Raw genomic sequence first — 23,669 nt, 5'->3', positions numbered from 1 at the left:
CAAAATAAAATATCTGGAAAGGAGTCAACTGTACAGCACATGATTGGGGCAAAATCACATTTGGGCCAGGTGCCTTATGTTGGTTTAGTTTCCTGAAGGTTATTACTTTGCACTACATTCTCTGATAGTTGCAGCCTGAATTCACTGGCTAGGAAATTTCACCATCAGGTTCTGTTTTACCCCTTCTAACCACCAGTGGTGGTGTATAATGCCTGGATATTCTCTCATGCTCATGTACACACACTCATATTAAGATCTTCAACAAAGTCACAACCAGTAGATGCTCAGTAGATAAATCAGTAGATGCTGAATCGAATGCAGTAGACAGTATGTGATTTCGGATGCAGCCAGAGATCACATAAATATGAGAGACAACAGGGCTCAGGTGTGCCACATTAATCATTACCCCTCCAGTTCATCCCTAAGCACCTCCCTCCCAGTGTAGACCTACACTCCTATAGATTCATGTCACGTATCGTGATGTAATGGAGATATGACGGATGCAAATGCAGTTTGAACAGGTTTTATTTAGGAGAGACACAGGCAGGAAAATCCAAAACATAATACACAAACATGCAAGAGGTCAGGTGATTGGCAAACAGGCATACACGGGGCTAGGCAGGAATCAAGGTCGTGGTCATGGAAAACAGGATCAAGACACAAAACATAAAACATAAACAATGACTATGAACTGGGAGGAGAGAAACCAGCGTGAACTAAACAAACGAATCTAAACATGAAATATGACATGAACTATGACTGTGGTTATCTATTGTAAGGACTCCAAACTAATCTACAATACTATATCTTATCTAATCTATCCAAACTACTCTAATATTCTGCGCTGTGTTTAAATGTCACGAATGTCAACAACGAAAAGCAGGTGCTTGCGCACCTTGCACTGCAGCATGCATTCACATGCTCTTCAGCACGCTGCTTAAAGGGGAACTCGTGACAGAACACCCCAGCCCCCCCCCCATGAAACATCCATCGCCATTGGCGGCCCCGGCCCCTTGGGCAGAATGTCCCAAGCAGAGCCAGGAGACCGCACAGTGTTCTTGGCGAAACAAAAAAGCAGAGCGATGTATACGGCAGAGCAGGAAAGCAGAGCGACGTCCTCAGCGGAGCAGGGAAGTAGAGCGACGTCCTCAGCGGAGCAGGGAAGCAGAGCGACTTCCTCGGCGGTGCAGGGAAGCAGAGCGACGTCCTCAGCGGAGCAGGGAAGTAGAGTGACGTCCTCAGCGGAGCAGGGAAGCAGAGCGACTTCCTCGGCGGTGCAGGGAAGCAGAGCGACGTCCTTGGCTGAACAGGAAGGCAGAGCGACGCCCTCGGCTGAACTGGAGGGCAGAGCAACGTCCTCGGCTGAACAGGAGGGCAGAGCGACATCCTCGGCTGAGCAGGAGAGCAGAGCGATGTACTCGGCTGAGCAGGAGAGCAGAGCGATGTACTCAGCGGAGCCTGCAGGCTGAACTTGGTTGTGCATGTCAGCAGACGTGGACATGAGCAGAGCTTGGTTGTCCCCGTCAGCTGACTTGGGTGTGAACATAACTTGGTTGGTTAGGTAATCAGCCGTAGACATGAGCAAAGCTTGGTTGTTTGTTTCAGCAAACTCATGCGTGAGCAGAACTTGGTCGAACCGTTTTTCTGACTCTGGCGTGAGCATAACTTGGTGGGTCAGGTCATCAGATGGGAACATGAGCAGAGCTTGGTTGTTTGTTTCAACAGACACTTGGTTGTGCATGTCAGCAGACGTGGACGTAAGCAGAGCTTGGTTGTCCGTGTCAACAGACTCGGGCGTGAGCAGAAGTTGGCCGTCCTTGTCGGCAGACTCGGGCATGAGCAGAACTTGGCTGTCAGTGTCGGCGGACTTGGGCGTGAGCAGAACTTGGTCGGCTGTGTCGGCTGACTCGGACGTGAGCAGGGCTTGGTCGGTTATGTCGGCTGACTTGGGCGTGAGCAGAACTTGGTCGGCCATGTCAGTAGACTTGGGCTTGAGCAGGGCTTGGTTGTCCGAGTTAACAGACACTTGGGACAGTAACTGGGCTTTGCAGTGGATCTGTGGAGCTGAGACCCCCTCCTGAACCTCAGGCTGGAGCTCTGGGGCTGGGGCCTCCCTGTTGACCTCTGGCTGGAGCTCGGCAGGTGAGCCAACCTCCTGGGTCTCAGGTTCGAGCTCTGAGGTCGCCAGGTTAACCTCCGGCTGGGGCTCTGATGCTGGGGCCTCCCTGTTGACCTCTAGCTGGAGCTCGGCAGGTGAGCCCACCTCATGGGTCTCGTGCTGGAGCTCTGAGGCCGCCATGTGGACCTCTGGCTGGAGCTCGGCAGGTGAGACTTCCTCGTGGGTCTCAGGTTCGAGGTCTGAGGTCGCCAGGTTCAGCTCCGGCTGGGGCTCGGGTGCTCAGACCTCCGACGGGAGCTCCGAGGTCACCCTGTTGACCCCTGGCTGGATCTCTGCACGGCCTCTCTGGTGGAGTATCTTATGCTCCCGCCAGCTACTCTTGAAGCATTCATGAGAGCAGTAGAATGCTTCCTGGAGACCCAGTTTTTTGCAGGTAGGGCATTGTAGCTTGGTCTCCCTCCTGCAGCCCTCAGACATGCATGTCGGTGCCACCTCCACCACGTTGGCTGGAACCTGAAGCGGATCGGTGGAGGCTGACCTGTCAATCCCCTCATAATAGAGATTAAATGGCAGGTCAGGCTGGGGCTGTCCATTGACTCTCCAATCCAGTAAATCCAGACCATGAAGCTGCCCTGGCTGTGTGAACTCCTCCATAAAAAGTTCTGCAAATTGAGTGACATCCTGGAGGGCAGAGGACCCAGTGCTCACCAGCTGCTCCGGGCCAGACCGCAAAACCTGGACACCAAGAACCTGATCCTCTGTCTCTTAGTAGGCTTGGGATACACCAGGCTGCAGAAATATTCCTGGCAGCTGAAGAGGAACTCCAGCGGGTAGCTCCCCCATCCCGCTGTCTCTGGCGGCAGTTCAACAGCGTACCGTTGAGGGAACTGCACGGCCAAGAAATGGGGCCAGTAATCCAAACGTTTCCCGATAAGGTATTGTCCTGCTACTCCCATTGTAGTGTGATGTCTCTCTTGTCCTCGTGCTGCATCCATGGTAAGGCGAAATATTCTGTCACGTATTGTGACGTAACGGAGATATGACGGATGCAAATGAAGTTTGAACAGGTTTTATTTAGGAGAGACACAGGCAGGAAAATCCAAAACGTAATCCACAAACATGCAAGAGGTCAGGCGATCGGCAAACAGGCATACATGGGGCTAGGCAGGAAGGTTGTGGTCACGGAAAACAGGATCGAGACACAAAACATAAAACATAAACAATGACTATGAACTGGGATCGGAGAAACCAGCGTGAACTAAACAAACGAATCGAAACATGTAACATGACAAACTATGACTGTGGCATGACATGAACTATTGTAAGGACTCCAAACTAATCTACAATACTATATCTTATCTAATCTATCCAAACTACTCTAATATTCCGTGCTATGTGCTGGGAGGCGCGCGGTATATATACAAACATAATCAGCGTCGTAATAGCTGACGGCTGAGGGCAATTCAGACATACGTGAAACAATAGCCAATGACAGAACATAACAAAACATAACAAATGCACGTGTCTAAATGTCACGAATGTCAACAACGAAAAGCAGGTGCTCGCGCACCTTGCACGGCAGCGTGCATTCACATGCTCTTCAGCACGCTGCTTAAAGGGGAAGTCGTGACAATTCAGCAACTGCCCCATTGTTTCCATTATAAATGTGAAATGGGTTCCCACTTAGTACAGTGAAATGTGTTGAAATTGTTTGCAGTAATTGCACATGTGTTGCAGATGAAATGAATAAAAGTCACTTTATCTAAAATAATAGAATATTATTTATAATTTCTAACACTTGAATGTATGTTTTCAGGGGGAATGTGTATGGATTGTTCTAGATGGACCAGTAGATGCTGTCTGGATTGAAAACCTCAATTCAGTTTTAGATGACAATAAAACTCTTACATTGGCTAATGGAGACCGCATCCCAATGTCTCCTAACTGTAAAGTGGTTTTTGAGCCTCACAACATAGATAACGCTTCTCCAGCCACTGTTTCTCGTAATGGCATGGTCTTCATGAGTTCATCTGTGCTGGACTGGAAGCCCATTCTACTTGCTTGGCTAAAGAAAATTCCAACATCACAGGCAGAAGTGCTTCTAAGCTGCTTTAACTGCATCTATCAGGTCAGTGTCAAAGTAATAACTACTATGGCCCTTATTCATCAAAGTAGAACAGAACACATATTTGAGTGTATCAGGTAAGTGGTAGAGTGTATAAATCTGTCTGATTGATAGGGAGCACTTTAATATATATATATATATATATATATATATATATATATATATATATATATATATATATATATATATATATATATATAAGGGAATTAGCCCGGAGAAGGGCAGAGCACAGACCAACAAGAGACAGGTTTTAGTCAATACGGGAGTTTTATTTGTCTGTGTGGGAGCTGTCTGTAGTGAGGAGGCGAGTGTGTGTGAGGGTGAGGGGTTTTGTGGGGGTGTGGCTGGCGTTGTGACGTTCTCGAGGACGTTCCTCCCCATGGGAGGAAGTGGCCCCAGTCCCCCGGACTGGTGGCACAAGAGATTCAGAGGAATCGAATGACTTCTTGATTGGCCTGTTCTGCCTGTCCCTTGGCCTGGGGGTGGTAACTGGAGGTGTGGTTAATGGTGACCCCTATCTTCTCTATGAAACTGGCCCAGACGCGAGACGTGAATCGCGGACCCCTGTCACTCAGAATCTCCTCCGGGATGCCGAAGCATCTAAATACGTGTTGGAAAAGTAGTTTGGCTATGGCAAAGGCAGATGGGATGGCCGGGGGTGGAATTAGGCGTAGGGATTTCAAAAACCGATCGACGATCAGCAATATCACGGTGTTACCTTGTGACTCCGCTAAGTCTGTTATGAAGTCTAGAGCCAGGTGGGACCACGGGCATACAGGTGTGGGTAGAGGTACCAATTTCCTGGCTGGTACAGCATGCGGCACTTTAGACTGAGCGCAGGTGGAGCATGAGGATACGACGTGCTGTACCTCCCAAGGCATGTGGGGCCACCAATATCTCTCGGCCAGCAGTTGGTAAGTGAGACGAGCTCCCGGATGACCCGTCGCTAGTGTCATGTGGGCTCAAGTGATGAGTTCCAGACGGTACCGTTTCGGTACGAATTGTTTACCAGGAGGACATGCTGTTGGGATTCGTGATCTCGGGAAGCGAACTAAGGCTTGGTCTAGGGTCCACTCTATGGTGCCAACAATACAGGAGGGGTGAAAGATATAATCTTCGTGGTCCACCTGACTTTCAGGGGAGTGGATTCGAGACAGAGCATCAGCTTTCGTGTTCTTTGCCCCTGGCCTATATGACAGAGTAAACTGGAACCTGGAGAAGAACAGGGACCAGCGGGCCTGGCGGGGCGTGAGACGTTTGTCGGTCCTCAGGTACTCTAGATTTTAATGGTCTGTATAGGCACCCTCCAACCAGTGTCTCCACTCTTCTAGGGCCAATTTAACTGCCAGGAGTTCTCGGTTCCCCACGTTATAATTGCGTTCAGTGGGTGACAATTTTCGAGAGAAGAATGCTAGGGGGTGCAACTTGTGTTTGTCTCCGAATCTCTGAGACGGAATGGCCTCCACTCCTGCCTCAGAAGCATCAAACTCCACGACGAACGGTCTGGAGGGGTCCAGGTGTCTGAGGATGGGGGCCATGGTGAAGGCCCACTTATGCTTATCCAGAGTCTCCTGGGCGTTTGGGGTCCAAAGGAGTCGCCTGGGCTTACCACGCAGGAGGGACGTCAGGGGTTGTGCTATTTTACTAAAGTCTCGAATGAACCGCCGATAAAAGTTCGTGAAACCAAGGAAACGTTGCAACTCCCTGACGGTTCGGGGAGTGGGCCATTCCACCACCGCTTGAATCTTGCATTGGTCCATGGCGATTGCCTTCTGACTAATGACATACCCTAGGAATGAGATCATGTGTTCGTGGAACTCACACTTCTCGGCCTTTACATAAAGCTGATATTGCAGCAGACGGCTTGCCAGACATGATTGATGTGCTCTTCCAGGGATGTCAAATATACCAGGATATCATCAATGTAGGCAATGACGCACTTCCCCAGCATGTCCCTTAGGACGTCATTGATTAAGTTCTGGAACACTGAGGGGGCATTAGCGATCCCATACGGCATGACCGAGTACTCATAGTGCCCGGAAGAGGTACTAAAGGCCGTCTTCTACTCGTCCACCTCCCTGATGCGGATCAGGTTGTACGTGCTACGTAGGTCTAGCTTCGTGAAAATGGTCGCGGACCTTAGCTGTTCAAGGGTTGCGGGAACTAGTGACAGAGGATACCGGTACTTCACAGTCACCTGGTTGAGGCTCCAATAATCAATACATGGTCGAAGGCCCCCTCCTTTCTTTCCTACGAAGAAGAACCTGGCAGACGCGGGGGATGTGGAGGGTCGAATGTACACCTGTTGGAGAGACTCCTGAATGTACTCCTCCATGGCCCAATGTTCAGCTTGGCAGAGCAGGTACACTTGACCCCGAGGTGGGCTGGCTCCGGGTAGGAGGTCTATGGTGCAGTCGTAGGGTCTGTGTGGTGGTAAACCGCTTGCTCTTTCTTTGCTGAACACCTCGCAGAAGGAGGTGTTCAGCAAAGTGTGAACACCTTGTGGATTCTTATGGGGGCACTGGCGAATGACAAGGGTGCCCTCGCCGCAATAGAAGCACCGTGCTTCACGACGCCACCTCTCCCTCTCCTCTTCGCGGCTCTGGGTACGACTGAGCTGGATGGGTTCAGCTGGTGGAGCTGGCTCTGGTGGATGGGGACTCCACAGTGCGGGACGATTCATATGGTGTAGATGGTCCAACCGTATTGCCAGGTCAGTGAGGTAATCAAGCTTAAGCTGCTCGCCCCGGCATGCCAACTCTCGAACTAACTCCGGGTTTAGCCCTTGATGAAACACGATCATCAGTGCTGGCTCATTCTACCCGCTCTGTGCAGCGATAGTGCGGAACTCCAGAGCGTATTCTACTGCGTCACATGAGCCTTACATGATCTTCAGGAGTTCCTGACCGGTCTCCCAGCTGTCAGGGGAATGATTTAAAGCACGTTGGAATCGGGAGAGGAGGTCCGCTAAAGAGGGTCTGGTACCGCCTCCTCGCTCCCACTCCGCCGTAGCCCATGCCAGGATGCGTCCAATGAGTGACTCCATGAAGTGAGTAAACTTTCGGGCCTCCGGCATATCCGGGTGGCTCTCCAAGAACAACTTGCACTGTAACATGAAGCCCTTGCATCGCTCCGGCTCGCCAGCGTATCTCTCCGGTGTAGGCAGTGGCGGATAGTGCACAACCGGCATAGCTGGAGTGGGCACAGCTGGTATTCCCGGAATGTAAGCAGCCGACACTGGTTGGACATACACGGGGAACACGACGGAGGAGGCATGTCTGTAGCAGGAGGAATAGCGGTCTGCATCTCAGAGGAGCTTAGGCGCGCCAATCTCTTATTCCGTCATATATTGGATAGGATCTAAATATTGTCACATATAGATCCTATTACCAAAGAGTTTTATCACTTGTGATCCGCAAAGCATTTAGGCAGCATCTCTCAAACATCATGTGATAACCATGGAGATGTCCCAATCCCTCAGATTGGCTGGCAATGAAACTGATCACCAGTTCAGGATCACTAGTGTCCATGACAGTATATTTGCAGATTTCTGTGTTGCTTTGTGAAGTGACTGTCACTAATTTGAGAATTAGCACTGACAAACATAAGGCTAGATACAAAGATATACTTTATCAATAGATAGAACAAAACATAATCAAACATCATAATAGTCACCCAAGTTCCGGATCGAATCCAGGAGCTTGGAGCTGTAAGACAGTAAAGCTACCTATGCACCAGCTATTTTCTCTTAAGCCTGTCCCTGATTTAAGTACAATGGATATAAAGTAAATCATGATGTACATCATGTATACCTAATCATGCATCTCAGCATCATGAGAAAATAATTTGTGATCTCAACATATCTGCAATATGAGAAAAGCACTACTATTGAATTTACATTTCCAAATATTTTGAAACCAAACAATTATTAACATGTGGATTATAGCACATTTACCAATCATAAAACCATTTTCTCTGTTTAAAAATAGACCTGGACCTTTAATTAATTCCGATAATATAAAATGACTGGTTTCACAAAGTTTTATCCCTGACCAAGTGAACTAGCATGAGGATGTTATTTGATAGAGACTACAAACCACTTCTGTAAGTCGCTCTGGATAAGCTCCAAATCACAATCAAAAACATGGCCAGAATACAGGGCAGGGTCAAAATACCAGAAATCAGAGATATTATCAAAACCAAGGCAAGGTCATACACAGAATATCTATCCAAATTCAACACAGCTCAGAACACAGGAGGTTGACAGGCAAACTATGCAGCTTTGCAATCACTGGAATGTCCATGTACTTTTTATGGAGAACAAATAGAAAATCAGTGAATAAGTGAAGAAGTGATTCAAAATGTGTGGTAGGGCATCCACTGGCAGTCTGGAGGGAAAATATCCAGGCTGGATGTTATAATAATCCCTACTTGTATATAAAAGTGCAATAATCTGTGCAAGTTGTATGATTTGAAGTTGATCAGTCAAGGTTTACATTATTTAGTTACCTCTGAGGTCTGAATACCAATGTGTGCAATTAACTCCGCATGTGTAACATGTGTAACTCAACTCTGAATACAGACCAAAGTGTGTTTAATTTATATACAGTATCTCACAAAAGTGAGTACCCCCCTCACATTTTTGTAAATATTTGATTATATCTTTTCATGTGACAACACTGAAGAAATGACACTTTGCTATAATGTAAAGTAGTGAGTGTACAACTTGTGTAACTGTGTAAATTTGTTGTCCCTCAAAATAACTCAACACACAGCCATTAATGTCTAAACCACTGGCAACAAAAGTGAGTACACCCCTAAATGAAAATGACCAAATTGGGCCCAAAGTGTCAATATTTTGTGTGGCCACCATTATTTTTCTGCACTGCCTTAACCCTCTTGAGCATGGAGTTCACCAGAGCTTCACAGGTTGCCACTGGAGTCCTCTTCCACTCCTCCATGATGACATCACGGAGCTGGTGGATGTAGCTCCTCCACCATTTGAGGATGCCCCACAGATGCTCAATAGGGTTTAGGTTTAGAGACATGCTTGGTCAGTCCATTACCTTCACCTTCAGCTTATTTAGCAAGGCAGTGGTCATCTTGGTGGTGTGTTTGAGGTCGTTATCATGCTGGAATACTTACAAAATATTTACAAAAATGTGAGGCATGTACTCCCTTTTGTGAGATACTGTATGTCTTGCAGTTTTTAACTGGATATTTGTATGTGTCCACAGGACTTGATGAACTTTGTTTTTACTGCAGTTTACCCCAAGATGCAGATCCTGGAGTGCATGTACATCAAACAGACTATTGACCTTTTACAGGTGAGTGTAATACGACCAAGCATATTGTTTTGTGGTGTGCTGCATATATAAAGATATGCAATGACTTACAGATCTGACATACAGTCTGAGATACAGTGACTGAGATCTGACAGAGCAGGTACAATATGTATTCTACACTGTAAATGGAACTCATACTAGTGTCCCAGAAGAGAGTGAGAGTTTAAATACACCATGGATCAAAAAAACAGGATGCAGGGAAATGACAAGATTCAGTGAGACTGGACGGTGAGGAGAAGCACCTTCTGGCCTACAAGCATGGCCACCCCGGACTACTACACCCAGTCTATGCAATCACTGTCAGGTTCCCATTCCTCCTGTATAAAGAGTCTGGTTTATATATAGTGGAGTTATAGTAAACTGTAATACACAGAGAACCCTGTAACATTTGGTCCTATCCAGAAATACTTTGGTTGTCATGTCTAAAAAGGATGTAACTTGATTGTCAAAGAAAAAGTATGGATGATCAGAATGTCTAGGTAGATCTATTGCATAAGAGGAAGATGCATTTAGTGAATAAAAACCATGGCACTAAGTACTGTCCTGTCAGTGAATGGACTTCTGCTATAACTCCACCTCTATGACTCAGAGAAAAACTGACCTAAACAGACTAAACAATCAGGTTGTCCAACAATTGTGGCAGTTTAATGGGCTAGATTAAAGCTGTAAGGCTAGATTATTTATTCCTGTGAGGTAAATAAAGAATAATAATTCATAAAGATTAAGGAAAAGAGTTTGGATAAACATAATAAAGATAGGTAATTTCTGATTTTGTTTAAATTAAGACTCTATAAGGTTATATGGTGCCAAATAGTAACAATACAAGGAAGTAGATTTGTAAAGTCAAACTCCCTGTAGTGCTGTTAATGATACATACTATATAAAGTCTGGATAAAGCAGTAATGACAGAATTGTGAATCAGTCACTAGAGAAACCATTTCCCAGTGTAAGTGTTGATAAAAGTATAGGCCTTGGGCCCATGTCTTCAATACAGCCTCTGGTGTTGTGTCAAGAGAACTTGAGACTGGGCTGAGAATGTCAATCAATCATCAATTTTTATGCTCTGCTGCTCCACTGAGGATGTCACCTCTCCTCTCTGCAGTCCTGTGGATGCCACTCTGTTTCCCTGTTTTGCTTAGAATGTTGCTCTGCCTCTCTTCTCTACTGAGAACATCACTCCTCTCCCTAGCATTCCTGGGTACATTGCTCCCCTCTCTAGCGCCACAGCAGAGAATGTACCCCATTCTGGCTCCAGCATGGTTGTTGCCCCTTCTTGTGGCTCCACCGTGGATGTCACTCTCCCCTTTGGCTCCATGGACCTCATTAAGAGCCACACTTTGAAATGTCCACCATAGACTATTCAGCACCAGTGCGCACCCTCCCACATATTTTGAACATGTTATCAAATACATTTCCTGTGTTTGTGCACAATTGTTTTGTGTTCAGGCTTCAAGGTCAGGACCAGCATGCTTACTTCTGGTCACAATTCTTCCAAGAATGAGTTCTTGAGTGGATGAGAACTGCTGGTGTTAAAATCTCTGTCGTTTCCTTCCAGGCCTGAGTGGTAGACCTAAACCTGCTTGACACACTCGACATATTCTTTAACTGATTTACCGGGTTTCTGCATGCATTAAGCAACTTTCCTGCAGTTTGTATAGTGCTTTGACATACACTGTGTGGTCAAAAGTATGTGGATACCTGACCATCACAGTCATGTTGGTCTTCCTCAAACTGTTGCCACAAAGTTGGAAGCACACAATTGTCTAGAATGTCTTTGTATGCTATAGATGTTTGACGGGCCCAAACATGTCCTGCATGACAGTGCCCCTGTGCACCGAACAATTTGCCCCGTTCTGATTTCATCTGTTTTTGTGTTTATCTCATACTTATTTGGTTTAGAAATTAAAACAAAAATTAAGATAACACAAAGGCAACCTGAGTAAACACAAAATACAGTTGTTAAATGATAATGATATTTATTTATTGAAGCAAACCCAACCGAGCCTGTGTGAAAGTGCATTTGCCCCCATAGTTACCGTAGAACTGGGACCTCTCAGGGCTGCATCCTCAGGCACCTGCTGTACTCCCACTATACCAGTGATTGCATGGACAAACACAGCTCCTACAAGTTGGTGAAGTTTGTCAATGACACAGTGATGATAGGCCTCATCATTAACAACAACAACAAGAAAGCCTATCTGGAGGAAGTAGACCTCCTCTCCACGTGGTCTTGCAATAACAATCTCTGGCTGAGTTCCAGCAAACTAAGGAAATAAATAAGGACTATGGGAGGAAACAGGTAAGGAATTACAGCCCCTTGATGATCAATGGGGCCACAGTTGAGAGAGTGAGCAGCTTCAAATACCTAGGGGTCCACCTCACAGAAGACCTCTACTGGACAAGACATACAAACAGCATGGTGACAGAGGTGCAGCAGTGCCTCTATCAGCTACAACACCTGGCTGGGTTTCAAGGTCTCCCACGGGGTGCCGAGGGCTTTCTACATTGGGGCTGTGGAGAATCTTCTCACAGGCAGCATCGGCAACTGGTTTGACAGCACGACAGCCTAGGACTGAAAGGCGCTGTCAAGAGTGGTGAGGACAGCGGAGAAAGCCATCAGGACTTCTCTCCCTCATTTACAGACATCTAGACCCAGCAATGCAGGACCGGGGCAAGAAGATTTTTCAAACCTTTCACCACGACAGTCAGGTATATTGGAGCTACTCGTTCCAATCGCAGCCCAGTTTGAGAGTATGCTTGGATGTTCATTGCACATTTCTGGAGGTGCAGTGTCCTGCTGGTTCTCTTAATGTGTTCTTCAACTTCCTTGAAGAGCTGGTTTGACATCAGGGTGATGTCAGCTCCAGTGTCTACTAGAGTCTCTAGTCTTACTTGAAACTCTCATGATAGATAGTAAAATTTCCAGGCTACTCCCTTTTCAATCAGGTCACCTAGGAGTTTGGCAAATGATCAATACTGCATGCTCAGGTGTTTGTATGATTTCAGTGGTAGCTTGTAGCTTTGTGACTGTAACTCTGTATCGGGCTTTGCACCATCGCTTCTCTTTTGTGGTCATCTAGTTGCTGCCGGCTCTGGTCCCGTAGGTTGTTGGTGGCCTTGAGTAGGAGGCTGACTGTCACGGCACTCAGCCATTTCTCCAGTTCTTTCCAGTGGCCAATGGGGTTGACAGTATGGGCCATGGTGGGGAAAACCTGGTGTGTGAGAGACAGACATGGGTCTTGACAGCGTGTTACAACCGAGGCTAAATGTTGTTGCAGTGACTGTGAGTCTCTACTGGCAGTGTCTGTGTCTCTGGCAGTGTCTCTAGTGGCAGTCTTTTGTTTTCAACAAGCCAACAACTAACAATAACAAACCAAAACAGAGAAATGGGAGTCAAAAGGGGGTGTTTTTTTTTTTCAATGAAAGAGAAACCTTGGAAAATTAAAAAAAAAAAAAAAATCCTTCTTAGGGTGAGGAACTAGAGCTGTTATTATAGACTTATTTCTCTGGGGAGAAAAGATATAGAAATAATAACAATAGTTCTAACTTTGCTTTTAATTCGGGGTTATTGACACCATACACCTTTTATGTGACACTGTTGGGCCACTTATCATTAATGCTTTTGAAGGCAATTGAAAGGGGTGAGGTTGCCAAATTTTGGGTGAAGTCAATCTTTTCCTACTCAGAGACCAAGCCTGCGGGAGCCAAACTTTAAAGGAAATTAAAATGTTTAAGAAAGGAAAAAAAAACACAAAATTTTCACAGAAATCGTGGTAAAAGTAAATTATAGGTATAGGGTGAACCATCAACAAGCTTTAAAGGAAATAAAAAAAATTTATAAAGAAAAAAAAATCAACACAAAATTTTCATAGAACTCGTGGTAACTATAGTTATAGGTGTATACACTATACACTATAGGTGTAGGGTGAATACAGAGGGGTTTGATTGAAATATACTTTTACCACGATTTCTATGTGTGTATATTCTTAGTTGTTGGTGGTCTGTTTGTTGTTGCACTGTGGGGAGAGTAAATAAGAACAAACACTTCACTACATTAAATCACACTTATGTAATGTGTATGTGACAAATAAAGAACCTTGAACCTTGAACATAGAGAAAATTTTCACCTTTGGACAATGATCGAAAACACAAATCTAAGTTAACAGTGTCTCAGGTTCACTGCTTGTGTCAGAGCTGGAGCCTGAGCTATGCTATCACCGGAGGATGCCATAAGCCGTGCTGCTCCATGGGTAGAGCTGGTATGTTGTTTGATAGGCTGGAATTTGTTTGCTCTCTCTGTTCCATGTAGATCACAGAATCTATCCTTCCATCCATTTTCTGTACAGCTTATCCTTCCTGGGTTGCAGGGAACCTGGAGCTTATCCCAGGGGGCATGGGATACTCTGGATGGGGTGCCAATCCATTGCAGGGCACAGTCACACACACACACACACACACACACACACACACACACACACACTCATATACTACAGACACTTTTTGGACATGCCATTCAGCATACAATGCATGTCTTTGGACTGGGGGAGGAAACTGGGGTACCTGGAGGAAACCCCCAAAGCATGCGGAGAACATGCAAACTCCGCACACACAGAGCCATGGCAGGAATTGAACCCTCAACCTCGGAGGTGTGAAGAAAACATGCTAACCACTAAGACCCCTGGGTCACAGCAACAGGAACAAAATATTTCTTGAAGCTGGAATGACAAAACTCTGGAGCTAATTAGACTAAATAATCTGGATTTTAATTAAGTAGGATTAAATGGGATACAGCAGATGTTGTCTTGTCTGAATCTTGTCTAAGTTAACAGTGATCCGAATTGTCACTTTTTTTATCCTAAGACAATATCTATGCAGGTATTCATAGATAAAAAAATAAATATGACTACTGTCAAACAGTAGACACTGCTGCATTGATTTAGGAAGTCTTGATTTGCTCACACACACAAATAACATAGACATGATTAGGTTTCATTGTTGAGATAAAGCAATTAAGATAAAACAATCATGAATTACACAAAGATTGAAACACAGTGTTCAAGGTAAATTACAGGTTCCCTCCACAAAATTAGAATTAGATTCCATTTGGTTCATATAATATAAAAGAAAAATTACATACACTTAAAAATAATTGCATATACTTCAATTACAAACTGCTGATGGTGTTCATGGCCCAAAAGTTTTGGTCTTATCTGATCACAATGCTGCACTTCCAAACAGCATGTTCTAATGAAAGTGGTACATAGCAGTTGATTTTGTCTTGTTCAGCAAGTCAGTTGATACATTGAATTCAATGAGTCCCTTTAGGCATCATTGGAGATTTCCAGCTTTTCAGTTCATGCGATATTGCTGGCTGGGTATGAAAAGTACTTCTTTTCACAGACATACAAGCATATTACACAAACAACAGGGTGATCAGACTGTACATTTGGGTGACTATGCAACTGAACAAATCTGAATATATTCAAATATCTCGAGTCACAGAAAATAATTTAATTAAACAATTTCATATCTTCGTAACACATGAGATAAAAATTCTCTGTTAAAGTTTCTTAAGTATTATTTCAAATGTATGTGTATTTTGTCAGCTTTATTTACAACTAGATTGATCAGTTCCCATGTAAATATTTGCTTGCAATATGTGACATTTCTGACTTTTTTCTTATAGGGTCTGTTTGTAGAAGAGAAGAACTTGACGGTGACTCATATTAGCCGTCTGTTTGTGTTCGCTGTGATGTGGTCTGTGGGTGCATTGCTGGAATTGGAGGATCGATCCAAGATGGAGGTGTTTCTCAGAAATCATCCAGTCTCACTGGACCTGCCTAGCACACAGGGTGATCAAACGATTTTTGAATATGTGGTCAGCGAAACTGGCAATTGGGAGCTATGGTCAAAGAAGGTAATTTGATCCTGAGTCTCAATTTGGTAGATATAGATATTGTACTGTTTATAAAATGAATATCAGAGATACTTCTGTTTAAAGGTAACTTTTGAGCCTTAATGAGCTGGTGGGACAACCAGAAACATGTTGCAGTAATCTAATCTAAAGTTAATGAAAGCATGCATTAGTTTCTCATCAACATTTAGGGTAAACATATATCTGGCTATGTTTTTTAATGGAAAAATGAGTCAGCACATCACTGGTTGACTATCAATTACTCTCACGTGGTCAAAGGCGTGCGTAAGGGTTTCATCACACACCTGCTACAAAGGCAAATCTGCAAGTGGAAACTCACTCAAAGCATGGAGGGGCAGAGCCCTCCCCATTCACTGTACATCCCTGGTGCTGAGCTGATGATGTTTACTAGTTATGTTACTTAGTATAGATGGACGTCAAATAATAAATAACCAATTGGGATTGAACCAAGGCACTTAAATGTAGCTTTTGGTTTCCTAGAGAAACCATCATTGTCCAGAGCAAAATAAAAAACTTTATTGTGAGCATGACCGGGACTTTACTGTACATCAGAAAGTGTTTTTTTTTTTTTTTTTTTCTTATAATATGTTATATACTTTTCACAGTTTTTATGACCTATTTGTGAGAATCATTACACGTCGACTGCTGGTTCAACCTGCCTCCTTTCTGTCCACAGCTGATGCTTGACCACGCCCCTGCAGCGACATACCCCCACTATCAAATTCAGGTCGGGGTTAGGGTTAGAATTAATAGTAGGGGCAGCTGTATATAACCATGCCAGGAGGATTCTCAAAGTGGTGCTCTATAAGGTCCAAGTGACTCGGCACAGGCAGAAATACGTTGGAAATTTCCCTGTGCAACCTGGCAACATATACCCTCTGGGATGTTGAATGGTGGTTTCCACAGGGGACTGGGGTGAATTGGGCCACACCTTTTAGATTTACCTCTGGTTCCAGCTATTCCCTCTTAGGATCCACCATTGCTGGAGCCACAGGGACCACCTCCCTGCATGGTTACAGGCGATTGAGTGCATCACATCTATCCGAGCGTCTGACTTTATAGTCGACTTACCTGATTCACTGTGTGACCTCAAAGGGCCCTTGCCACCTTGTAATTTAGAGCTTGACGTGGGTAGTAAAATGAGTACAGCTGCAACAGCTAATCGATAAAATCAATAATAATCGATTATGAAAATCGTTGTCAATGAATCTCATTATCGATTAGTTGGTCTGCGCATGGCTCCAGGTACATTTACTCCCTACATTACTTCTTTTCCAAAAACACGCATCGGAGAGTAAATACTAAAGTTGTGTCCCAAAGGACGTACTATACACTTACACTATGCACTGTATACTCTACCTTCTGCTGTATGGATTTTAGAAAGGTAGTATCATCTCAAATAGACCACTAGCTTTTTTTACTAACCAAAAGTATAAGCCGCTTCCTAGTCAACGGCACACAATGTCATATGCACGTAATGCGACGCTGCTAGCTTTAGCAGACACCCAGAGTCACAGACAATGACTTTCTTCAGTTTACTGTTTGTCAACGTTACCTTTTATTCCCAACATGACCTCAGTCACCATCAGACGGAGGCATAATTGTCAAGTGACTGAGGAAGAAAGTCCTCTAAGGCAGGAGAGCATTTTACATTAAACACCGCAGAGATCAAACAATAATGCACGAGCACAAACCTCTGTTTATATCAGAAATTCTCCACTTTGTGCAAGGGGCTGGGGAAACTGGTACAAGTTGCTTACAAAGGTTTAGTTAATTTAAGTTTATTGTCATTATATGTTGTATTTGCATGCTTGCAGTTTAACTTATGATGTTTATTATAATGGAGTAATAATTATTATTCCATTATAATAAACTATTCTATTATTCAATTACATTAGTAATAAGGCTGTATTGCTCCTCACTCGTGGTGTAGTCGCGGTGATGCAAGTAAGATCTGTAATGTCTAATTAAAACACTATGAACAAAAGTGAACAGAAGTAAAACAATATGCCCAAAGCCAGTGAGTTACAGAAACCACAAGGTGCAGTGAAATTGAGTTTTTATTATTAATTTAGGACTGTAGTTTAATTCAGTGCTTTTTGTGCATCCATATATATATATATATATATATATATATATATATATATATATATATATATATGTGTGTATATGTGAAGTTTATATTTGTAACACTCAATTTGTGGATTTAATTTTACATGCAAAAAATGGTACTGTAAGTTTGCCTCCCCATCCGATCGGAAAAAAATAATCGGCCAACTAATTGATTATGAAAATAATCTTTAGTCGCAGCCCTAAAAATTATAACTTATTTCCCTGTTCGAAGTCCCATAACCATGTTTCCCATCATACATTAATGACTGTCGATCTTGCAACTGATGCAAATTCTCCTGTGTTAGGTGACTCGAGGTGTGGAGTTTTACTCTCAGGTCCAGAACGTACTGAATTTCTTTTTTACTAGGTGAAAGTCCCTCCTCTTAATTTTTCATCATTCTGGAGGGGATTCCCAGCTGTGTTGATTCATTAAAGATATGGTCAGTTATGGAGTGGTATGCCAGTCTTGGGAAGCCAGTCTGGGGTGGTGAATGGACTGAAGGCATACCCAAAGGAGTCTTGTCGGCAGATTGCAGAAGAGCGCTTGATGAGTGGCTGGAGGCATTGCAGGAACCAGTGTAGGGAAATTAGCTATTTAGGTCAGCTCTAAGGGGGGTATTTTGCAAACTTAATATTTCAACAGCTGATCAACTATTTGTCTTTTAGACTATTCTAAAACACAAACTAATCTAATACATAAACAAACGCACACACATAAACAGGGGTGAAAATGGCTTAGACATCAAATGAATGACTTCTTAGTTTTAACATTGTATGCTGTTCTTAGACCTTGACCTGAACAAACCATCAACAATTAACTTAATCTTCGCTTCATTCAGAAGAGTTTTATTAAAAACACCGGCTTCGACTAGGATCTGGAGGTACTGTACTTGTGTTTAAGTTGTGCTAGATGGGGAGTCCCTCATTACATTGTCATCTGGAGGATAGTCTCTGTAATGTGGATTTATCATCGTTCTGGTTGCTATTGTTTGGAGTCTCGGAAGACCAATCAGGATGGCAAATGGAGTGAAGTACACACCAGTGGAGACTCATAGATGGATTGCAGCGGAGCGCCTGATGAGCAGAAGGGTGGTCCTTGGCACTTTAATGACTAGAGTCAGTAAGCTTTGCAGGAACATTAAGACATTAACATCTTGACATTAAGAGATAGATTATTGTCTCTACACCATTCTGTGAGCTGGTTCACCTCCTCTCTGTATGCTTGACTCATCATTGTTGCGGACGATCATCAACAAACTTGATGTGATTTGAACTGTACTTTGCAGCACAGTCATGAGTCAGCAGTGTGAACAGCAGTAGTCTGAGCACACAGTCCTGGGGAGCCTTGTGGGGCACCGGTGTCTCCTCTTCAGGAGGTGAAATGCATGCTCAGTTGGGTTAAGGTCTGGTGATTGACTTGGCGAGTCTAAAGCCTTACACTTTTTCCCCTTGTTGAGTTGGCAATGTGTTTTGGATCATTGTCTTGCTGCTTGATAAAGTTCCAGCCAATTAATTTAGATGCATTTCCTGTAAAATGGCAGGAAAAAAATGCTCCTGTAGTCTTTTAAAATTCATTCTGCTGCTACCATAATGAGTTGCATCATCAATAAAGATTACTGAGCTTGTTCCAGAAGCAGCTATGCAAGCCCAAGCCATGACACTACTGCCGCTATGTTTCACAGATGAGCTTGTATGTTTTGGATCATAAGCAGATCCTTTGTTTCTCTACATTTTAGCCTTTTCATCACTTTGGTGGAATTTAAACTTGGTTTCAGAACTTTTGTGGCTCATCTCTGTATTTCTTTGCGAATTCCAGTCCTTGCTGATTCTTACAACTATGATTTTTAATGATGATGAGTGGTTTGCATCTCGTGGCCCCTACATTTCTGCTCTTGAAATCTTCTTCAAACAGTGGATTGTGATACCTTCACACCTGCCCTGTGGAGGTTGTTGGTGATGTCACTGACTGTTGTTTTGGGGTTTTTCTTCACAGCTCTCACTATATTTCTGTCAACAGCTGTTGTTGTTTTCCTTGGCCAACCCATTTAGTGATGCCAGTACACCAGTGGACATTCCAAATTTTTCTATTGGCTATGCCCAATGTTTGTGCAATGCCTCGGATACATTTTTCCCTCTTTTCTCAGTTTTTAAATTGCTTGCTTTTCTCCCAAAGACAGCTTTTTGATATTCACGTTGGCTTGTAGTTTTTAATAATGAATGATTTCTTTACAGGTGAAACTGAAGGCTAAAACCAAGAGTAAATTTTTAGCTCTATTTATTGTTTAAACAATCAATCTACCTGGACACACCTGTGTAACAAGTCAGTCACCTGTCCTGATATTTTTTGCTCACCTATAAATTGGGTGGTCTAATGTGCTGTGTTTTAACACATCTGCATATAAATACCAGGAAATAAAAGCTGAAATTCTAAACTCTCTTCTCATATTTATCTTTTGATCCCAATGCCAAATGTTGTCAGTCTACAGCAAAAATAATTAAATTATCCTTGCCATTCTAATAGTTTTGGAGACGACTGTATATACATATAACACAGCCAATGTACCCTCTTAGTACATCACTAAAGCTGAGTTGCAAATGCTTGTATCTGAGGTTGCTAAATATAGTATTTTGTACTGTAAACGGATGCACAAAATGAAACCCTGAAATAATACACCAAAAATGTCTGGTGTCTCCTTTATTACTATCATTTATAGTGCTTCATATATAATAGTTTATATGGTGAATGAGTAAGGGAGCAATGTCAGACAAAGTGTAATTCTATTATTTTTTTTATTAAAATACATCTTTTTATAAAATTGTGGTTTATTTTGTGAGGGAAAGCTAAATACCTGTACAAGTTATTACCATTAGAGATGTATGGGGACCTCACTAAAGGCTAAAAACCTGTGCCTCTACACCCCCACCAGCCCCAATGCAAACATTTCATCCCTACACAAAATTATGTTGTACATGTTAATACCTACACAAAATGTTCTTTACACATTAGTACAAATAAAGAGCAAACTGTCATTTGATAGTCACATATACAGTGGATATAAAAGTCTACATACCCCTGTTAAAATGGCAACAGACATGGTGCAACACATAACATAAGATGCAAGTACACAACAGTGTGAAACAAGTTTAGTTAGGTGTTTGACTAGCCCAGGTGAGTGTTGGGAGGCAACAGGGTGTTGAGTAATCTGACTCCCTCAGGGGAGAAACTGTTGTGGAGTCTACCGGTGGTGGCATGGATGGTCCTGTACCTTCTGCCAGATAGCAGGACAGTGAAGAGTCCATGGGATGGGTAAGAGGGTAATTTTGTGTTCCTGGCTGAGGGAGTAATTCAATTCAATTAAATTAAATTTTATTTGTATAGCGCTTTTTACAATAGACATTGTCTCAAAGCAGCTTTACAGAAATATCAACATGGTATACAGATATTAAAGGTGTGAATTTATCCCAACTGAGCAAGCCACTGAGTGGCGACGGTGGCAAGGAAAAACTCCCTAAGATGTTTTAAGAGGAAGAAACCTTGAGAGGAACCCGACTCAGAAGGGAACCCATCCTCATCTGGGTAACAACAGTTAGTGTGAAAAAGTTCATTATGGATTTATATGAAGTCTGTATGGCGTTAGGAGCAGCCGTAGTCCCAGCAGTCTGGAATTAAAGAAGATTTGAGCTCCATCCAGAGGCAGAAAGGATCTGGATCTCTAGTATCTCCATAAATTCGTGTGGGGCTCGGCAAAAGGAGAGAGGGAGAAAAAAGATAATTATGACTGCGAAGTAGTAGAACAGAATCTAGTCAGGGTAGGCTTGAGTAAACAAATACATTTTAAGCTTAGACTTAAACACTGAGACTGTGTCTGAGTCCCGAACACTAATAGGAAGACTGTTCCACAACTGTGGGGCTCTATAAGAGAAAGCTCTTCCCCCTGCTGTAGCCTTCACTATTCGAGGTACCGTCAAATAGCCTGCATCTTTTGACCTAAGTAGGCATGGCGGATCATATAAAACCAAAAGGTCGCTTAGATATTGTGGCGCGAGACCATTTAGTGCTTTATAGGTTAATAAAAGTATTTTATAATTAATGCGAGATTTTACTGGGAGCCAATGCAGTATTGATAATATCGGTGTGATATGGTCGTATCTTCCAGTTCTAGTTAGGACTCTAGCAGCTGCATTCTGGACTAACTGGAGCTTATTTATATTCCTACTGGAACATCCAGACAGTATGGCATTACAGTAATCTAATCTAGAGGTGACGAATGCATGAACTAGTATTTCCGCATCATGTAGTGACAATATGTTTCTTATTTTAGAAATATTTCTGAGATGAAAGAAGGCTATCCTCGTAATATTATCTACATGAGGATCAAATGATAGGCTGGAGTCAATAATCACTCCAAGGTCTTCAACTGCTGTACATGATGAAACATTAAGACCATCCAGAGTAACCATGTGATCAGAAAGAATACTTCTAGCTACATGTGGGCCTAATAAAAGTATTTCTGTTTTATCAGAATTAAGTAGAAGGAAGTTAATTAACATCCAATGTCTAATGTCCTTTACACAATCCTCAACTTTACTAAGCTTCTGTCTGTCCTCTGGCTTCGCTGAAACATACAACTGTGTATCATCAGCATAACAGTGGAAGCTAATTCCATGTTTACAAATAATTTGACCTAGGGGTAGCATATATAAAGTAAAGAGCAGTGGGCCTAAAACAGAACCCTGTGGAACTCCAAAAGTAACCTCAGTACGCATGGAGAAATCACCATTTACATCTACGAACTGATAATGATCGGTCAGATAAGACCTGAGCCAGGAGAGGACTGTTCCCTTAATACCAACAACATTTTCTAATCTATCAAGTAGAATAGTGTGATCTATAGTATCAAAAGCTGCACTAAGGTCGAGTAACACAAGCAGCGAGACACAACCCTGATCGTAAGTCAGTAGAAGGTCATTTACTACTTTAACTAATGCTGTCTCTGTGCTATGATGAGGTCTAAATCCTGACTGATACATTTCATGAATGTTATTCCTATCTAAGTACGAGCATAACTGCTTTGCTACAACCTTTTCTAAAATCTTAGAGATGAAGGGGAGATTTGATATTGGTCTATAGTTGGACAATTGAGACGGGTCAAGATCAGGTTTTTTAATCAAGGGTTTAATAACTGCTAATTTAAGTGATTTAGGTACATAGCCAGTGCTTAGGGAAGAATTTATTATATTTAGAAGTGGTTCAATTACTCCTGGACAAATCTGTTTAAACAAACATGTAGGTACGGGATCTAGTATGCAAGTTGATGAATTGGCTGAAGAGATTAATGTAGCTAGTTCGGTCTCTCTAAGCAGAGCAAAACACTCTAAACATTGATCTGATATTGCTACATTGTCATGTAATGGGTTTGTTACAGTACTGTCCAGTTTTAATTTAATGGCCTGTATTTCACGTCTAATATTTTCAACCTTATCAATGAAAAATTTCATGAAATCTTCACTGCTATGTAATGATTGAGTGTTTCTCTCTGTAGTGGTTTTATTCCTAGTTAATTTTGCTACTGTGTTGAAAAGGAATCTAGAATTGTTTTTGCTGTCTCCTATTAAGGTGGAGAAATAGATTTTTCTAGCATCGCCAAGAGATTTCCTATATTTCAGTAGGCTCACCTTCCATGCTGTTTGAAATATCACCAGTTTGGTTTGACATCATTTACGTTCTAATTGTCGAGTTGTCTGTTTTAAGGTTCGTGTTTGATCGTTATACCAGGGTGCTAATTTTTTCTCTCTAATTATTTTCCTTTTGAGTGGAGCCACTCTATCTAGCGTGTAGCGGAGTGTTGACTCCAAGCTTTCAGTCGCCTGATCGAGTTCTGTGTGATCTGATGGTGATCCAAATCTAATTGATGTTTCTGCGAGGTTACTTATGAAGCTCGGTGCAGTAGCTGATGTGTAGGTACGTTTTATGCGGTAGCGAGGCGAGGTGGAAATATTATGATCAATACGTATTATGAACGAGATAAGATA

At 43.0% G+C, this 23,669-nt stretch overlaps 1 protein-coding gene across 2 annotated transcripts in view; it reads left to right on the top strand.

The window, feature by feature from the left end:
• dnah5l (dynein, axonemal, heavy chain 5 like) overlaps positions 1-23,669 on the top strand; it is a 277,853-nt gene that overhangs the window by 149,225 nt on the left and 104,959 nt on the right. For both annotated transcript variants that reach the window (XM_047154071.2, XM_047154066.2), the window contains 3 exons: positions 3,936-4,247; positions 9,482-9,571; positions 15,276-15,506. In XM_047154071.2, coding sequence (XP_047010027.1) covers positions 3,936-4,247; positions 9,482-9,571; positions 15,276-15,506 — 633 coding nt within the window. The remainder of the gene's footprint in view (positions 1-3,935; positions 4,248-9,481; positions 9,572-15,275; positions 15,507-23,669) is intronic.

Source organism: Ictalurus punctatus, chromosome 1, assembly GCF_001660625.3.
Source record: "Ictalurus punctatus breed USDA103 chromosome 1, Coco_2.0, whole genome shotgun sequence".
Lineage (NCBI taxonomy): Eukaryota > Metazoa > Chordata > Actinopteri > Siluriformes > Ictaluridae > Ictalurus > Ictalurus punctatus.
Note: the sequence above shows the minus strand (reverse complement) of the source record. Positions and strands in the feature narration are given on the sequence as shown.